This window comes from Uloborus diversus, chromosome 9 (assembly GCF_026930045.1).
Source record: "Uloborus diversus isolate 005 chromosome 9, Udiv.v.3.1, whole genome shotgun sequence".
Classification (NCBI taxonomy): Eukaryota; Metazoa; Arthropoda; class Arachnida; order Araneae; family Uloboridae; genus Uloborus; species Uloborus diversus.
Genome location: NC_072739.1, coordinates 67,554,503 through 67,560,580, shown reverse-complemented (window position 1 = coordinate 67,560,580; position 6,078 = coordinate 67,554,503). Strand labels below are relative to the sequence as shown.

The following is a 6,078-nucleotide window of genomic DNA, read 5'->3' as shown; positions in this document are numbered from 1 at the left end:
TTTTTTGGGTAAACAAACTGAAAAATGTAAACATGTTTACTTGGCTTAAATTGTCAATATCTTTTGAATAGGCAGATGTAGCCAAGAACTGAAACCGGAATGTAAAAACTGAAACTCTTTACAATATACGGTGAAACCTGTGTATAACGATGCTGTCTATAACGATAACCTGTCTCTTACAATCCTTTTTTTTAGGTCCCAACAGTATCGTTGTAGACAAGTTTTACTGTATATGAGATTTAATAGTTTTGTTAGCGATTTTTGTGATTCAAAAATACGTTCAAAATAAATTGAAAATTATCTCCAAAATTTTCTTATTTTCTAAGATACCTTTTTGGGTATTTTTTTTTATTTATTAGGGGGCGCATAAAGCATGGCATCTCACAGCATTAAATTTTTCGAGTTTTTGAACAATTTACCAATTGGTATATTGCATGAAGTTACCTACTCTTTACAAAAATGTCTACAAAGAATTAACTCGCGTCCAATAGACAATAAGAAAACTTTGGAGATAATTTTCAATTTATTTTGAACGTATTTTTGAATTACAAAAATCGCTAACAAAACTATTAAATCACATATATATTGTAAAGAGTTTCAGCTTTAATAATCCGGTTTCAGTTCTTCCCTAAACCTGCCTATTCAAAAGATATTGACAATTAAAGCCAAGTAAACAAGTTTACATTTTTCAGTTTGTTTACCCAAAAAATACCGTCTCATATTTATTTTTACAGACAATTATAAATACATGGCAAAATGAGTGAAAATAAAAATCAAGGAACGGGCATATTTTGAACCGATCAAAAATATTCACATTAAAAATATTATACACGTACATCAAAAGAAAAATTTTTTTTTTCAAAGGCAAACATGTGTTTTCAATAAACATTTAATTTCGTTTATTACACATATCACTAGACCTTGCAACAAGCTATTTATTTTTAAAGGTTTTTAATTTTCGTATTTTATTATTTTTACATTTTGGACGCGAATTAATTCTTCGAATCCAAGGTATCTTCGGGTAATAATGCTAAAAATTAGTCAGATTAGTCGGAATATGTTCTCAGTTTGTCAGTAGAACAGTAAATGTGCAATGTTAAATGGTTTAATTTCCCGCCCAATATCCAAAATTACTTTAGGGTCGCCCCACTGTGCGTCCCCCACCTTCCTCCCCTAACTACAGCACTGTTTCTATATAAAAAAGAAAGTCTTCACGATCTATGCGTGTGTCGTTGAATGTAAAGTATTTTTTTCATTTGTTGTTTTTTCACACATTGTTTTTTCTTGTCGTCCGAATGGTTTTCTTTCTAATGCACAACTTTAAATGTTCTGTGTTTCTTCTACTTGAAGTTTTTCTCTTTAATGTACTCTAATTGTTTTCATTTTTTTCCAGCAATAATTTGCAACACATACTGTTGGATTTGCAGAAGTGTGATGCCAGACATTGACGCTCCCGATATTCACCAGTGTTTGGGTGTTCTTCTCGGGAATTGTGCAGAAGTAATTGTGTGATGAAATACAAGGACAGTTAAACCCCACTAATTTTTTTTATTTAAAACTTATGAAGAGCTTTGTACATTCCTAATCGGCAGAAACTTGCAGCGCATCTCGAAAAGTTTAAGCTTTGGCTGCTACTAGTCTCGACTCTCTTTTCGTACTGTCGCGAGTAAAATTCTCAAATTTTATGCATTCAAGTTCTCGTAGTAGTAGTTCTTGCTTAGATAAAGAGCATTGACTTCGATATTATTTTGCAAAAGCTTGTTTCGAATGTAAATCTTTATCGGGTGTCACGTGCAAAGTTAAAGGTCATAAACTCGCAATTTTGCAAGGAATAAAGTGTGCTTGATTGAAACTCAAAGAAGGCATTTAGTTATATTAATATTTAGAAATTGTCAGACACCAGAAATAGTTCTATGAAAGCATGCCAGTCACTTCGTTTTTAAAAATTGAAAGAGAAAGGTAGAACAGTGAGAAGTGTGATTTGGAAATCTCTGTGTATGCAGGAGATGTTATTGGAACAGCCAATCGATAGGCACTTATGAAACCTCATTCTTAAAAATAAGGTTTTCTTAATTTTATGAAAAGACAATTCTTGTAATGACGCTGCCAAAGCAAAGTGTGGTAACCGGGACACAAACTGAAAAAGAGTAAAGAGCTGTTTCTGACTCATGGTTGAAAAAACTTAACTTCTGCGACAAAGTCTAAGAACGATTGCAAGCACAAAAAGCTTGGTTTGTTTTATGTCCTTGAAAGCCCGTGTTGAAATTTAATGGACCAAGTAGAGTTGGCAGAACAATTTCGCTTATTTTTTTTCATCTCAACTGTGAGACTTTGTACTAAAAAACAAACAAACTACTACTATCTTCTATTTCGGATTCAGTACGCTTATGGACTGAAGGAATTTTTGAGCATTCATTGTACGAGAAATAAAGCGTCTGGTGTTTTGTTTTTTTCATTCATGAACACTTTTTTACTGTAAAGCAATGGAATGCCATACGCAGATCAACAATGCTAAAAATTGTTATTACTGTGAACAGTGTTCAAGAGTATTTGCTTATGCTTCACAGTTAAAGATACATCTGAGAACCCATACTGGCGAGAAGCCATTTGCCTGTGAACATTGCTCAAAGACATTTTCCAACGCTTCAAATTTAAAGCAACACTTGAGAACTCATATTGGCGAGAAGCCATTTGCCTGTGAACATTGTTCGAAGCATTTTTCCAGAGCTTCAATTTTAGAGACACATCTGAGAACCCATACTGGCGAGAAACCGTATTCCTGTGAGCAGTGTTCAAAGGCATTCTCTAGGGCTTCGCATTTAAAGCAACACCTGAGAACCCATACTGGCGAGAAGCCATTTGGCTGTGAACATTGCTCGAAACAATGTCCCACTCCTTCACAGTTAAGGCAACATCTGAGAACCCATACTGGCGAGAAGCCATTCGCCTGTAAACATTGTTCAAAGGCATTTTCCAACGCTTCAAATTTAAAGCAACACCTGAGAACCCATACTGGCGAGAAGCCATTTGCCTGTGAACATTGCTCGAAGCAATTTCCCACCCCTTCACAATTAAAGCAACACCTGAGAACCCATACTGGCGAGAAGCCATTTGCCTGTAAACATTGTTCGAAGGCTTTCTCCAACGCTTCAAATTTAAAGCAACACCTGAGAACCCATACTGGCGAGAAGCCATTTGTCTGTGAACATTGCTCGAAGCATTTTTCCAGGGCTTCATGTTTAGAGACACATCTGAGAACTCTTTCTGGCGAGAAACTGTTTGCCTGTGAACATTGCTCGAAGCAATTTCCTACTCCTTCACAGTTAAAGCAACATCTGAGAACCCATACTGACGAGAACCCATTTGCCTGTGAACATTGCTCGAAGCAATTTTTCAGGGCTTCAAGTTTAGAGACACATCTGAGAACCCATACTGGCGAGAAACCGTATTCCTGTGAGCTGTGTTTAAAAGCATTCTCCAAGTTTTCGTGTTTTAAGGTACATCTGAGGATCCATACTGGAGAGAAACCGTATTCATGTGAAGGTTGTTCAAGGGCATTTTCCAGCGCTTCAGATTTAAGGAGACATCTGAGAACCCATACAGGAGAGAAGCCGTATTCCTGTGAACTTTGCTTAAAGCGATTTTCTGGATCTGGAAACTTAAAAGATCACATGAGAACCCACACAGGCGAGAAACCTTTTTCCTGTGAAATTTGTTCTGCGGCCTTTTCTCAACCGACTCGTCTGAAAGTCCACCTGAGAACCCATACTGGTGAGAAGCCGTATTCGTGTACAGTTTGTTCGAAGGCATTTTCACAAGGAGGAGCCCTGAGACAACACTTGAAAATGCATTCAAACAAAAAAACACATTTATCTAATGTTGGCATGTATGAAGACACTGAAAAGTCTTCTACACTTCCAATTGAGAATGTATACCAGGAGAACTCTTCATGGTTATAAATTTTATTTGAAAAACATTCCTAATATATATTTGAAAGAACTTTTGGAAGTCTCTTCTGAGGAAAAAACGAACTTCCTGTGAGCAACAGTGTTTTTAGGAATTTTCTCGACTGACTGAACACTTGAGGATCGATTCTGACGAATCCGATCTTCTAGTAAATGTTGTTCAAAGTCAAATTCTCAACGCGGGAAAGTAAAAAGTAGGGGAATATGGGGCAAAATGAAATAGTTGAGATTACAAATATTTGAACAAATAGGAAATTTGTTTTGACATTTGCAGTACATAAAAAGGAACATTGTATTTTGTAATGAAACTCACACTGAAACAGTATTTTTTTTATTTTTGGCATTAAATTTGGGCCTTCAAAAAAATTTGGAAATTTTTTACTTTTTTTTTTTTTTTTTTTTTGCTCCAGAAGAGAAGCAAAATTTGGACTCATGTCATCAAATTCATAACAAAATTGCAATTTTGAAAAAGCGGCTTCACAAAATTCACGATTGTAAAAATAGACAAATCTCATGCACGATTTTAGAAATTTTTGCATTTCTGATCTCGAATTCGTTTACTTTCCGTTTTCGTTTATTTCTCCTTTAAAAATTATTTTTCAAAGTTTTGAGACAATTTTTAAGCATTGTCAAAATGGAGTCAAGTTGAAGATAGTTCATTTTCAGTAGTTATTTATAGTGAAAATGCTCAATCCAAATTTGATTTCTAAAAAAGTACAATAAAAAGAACTTTCTTTTGTAATACATATGAACAAAAAGAAAAGGCTCCTTTGCATCAAAATGTGTCTAGACAGGTTTGAGGAATAAATCGCTGAGTAAAATTGGAATTCAAATATACAGTGGACGCTGATTAATTGAATCAGCTGCTTTAATGAATCAAATTGTAAAAAACATAATAAAATTCAGCTTTATTGAATCAGCCGCTTTATTCAATCAAAACTGTTTAGAACAAATGGGATTCACATGAGCGGCGGTCACTGTATTTACATATGTACTGCAAAAAAGTAAAAAATTACAAATACCTCAAAATTAATCCTGAAGAAACACTCTTCATCCACACACCGATTCATGACTTTTGAATTTGAGAACTTTTCCACGGCCGCAAAGTTGAAAGGAGTGATTGTCTAAGAGAAATAAAATTCAACTAAGTACAGAACACAATAAAAAACATTTTGCATGATTATGAACAGGGTTCGAAAATATAATGATATTTTCGGAAATGTGATACATGACATGTCGGTTATTTTGATACAGTATCGGATATTTTCAATCATCGCAGACTTAAATGTAAGAAAAACTGCATTCTCAAATAAATAATGTTTGTTTTCTGTTTTATTATCATAATGCATGGACTTAAAACAAAAGTTTCTTTCATTATTTATAAATGTACGTTAAGTGTAAATGCTTTAAATGCTATTTATGTATTAATGGTATTTATGATCATTTGTGAAATATGATAATTTAAGTTATAAACATAAAATATAATATAACCAATTGATACTGGTTATTATATTGGATATTAATAATTATATTCATGTGCTCTGTAAAATTGATAACATAAAGTGCCCTAAGGAAAAAAAAAACCCACACTACATAAATATGAAATATTATGCAAAATTAGAACAAGAAAAATGTTTATTTGTATATTCGTATGATTATTGTAACTTTCCTTTTGCTAGCTACTTATACATGATTATTTAATTCAGATATAAAAAAATGCATGCATTTAGTATTTCGCCGTTCGGATATTTTTTTAATCGAACCGCACTTGAAATCCTCATTTTGCCTTTTGCTGCATTTTCGTTGAAGGTAATAGGGCTCATATCTCGAGAACCATTTGACTTGGAGACTTGATTTTTGTTGCAAACGTGTCCATTTAACGCAAATAAACCTCTCATAGCCGCATTTTGTATTTCGCCGTTCGGATATTTTTTTAATCGAACCGCACTTGAAATCCTCATTTTGCCTTTTGCTGCATTTTCTTTGAAGTTTGATTGGTAAAAAACCCGGAATTTTTTTATTTTTTTTTCTTTTGGTTAAAACCAGGTTTATTTAGTTTTAAACACCATTTGTGAAAAGGATTTTATTTTTTGAAAGTTATGAATGCTAATGA

General features: G+C 33.7%; 1 protein-coding gene across 1 annotated transcript; it reads left to right on the top strand.

Moving 5' to 3' along the window:
- Positions 1–1,427: 1,427 nt before the first annotated feature.
- LOC129230291 (zinc finger protein OZF-like) lies at positions 1,428–3,959 on the top strand. Its single transcript, XM_054864689.1, has 2 exons — positions 1,428–3,249; positions 3,334–3,959. Exons 1-2 carry the CDS (start codon positions 2,484–2,486, stop codon positions 3,957–3,959), a joined length of 1,392 nt encoding a protein of 463 aa, XP_054720664.1. The 5' UTR covers positions 1,428–2,483.
- The last annotated feature ends 2,119 nt before the right edge of the window (positions 3,960–6,078 follow it).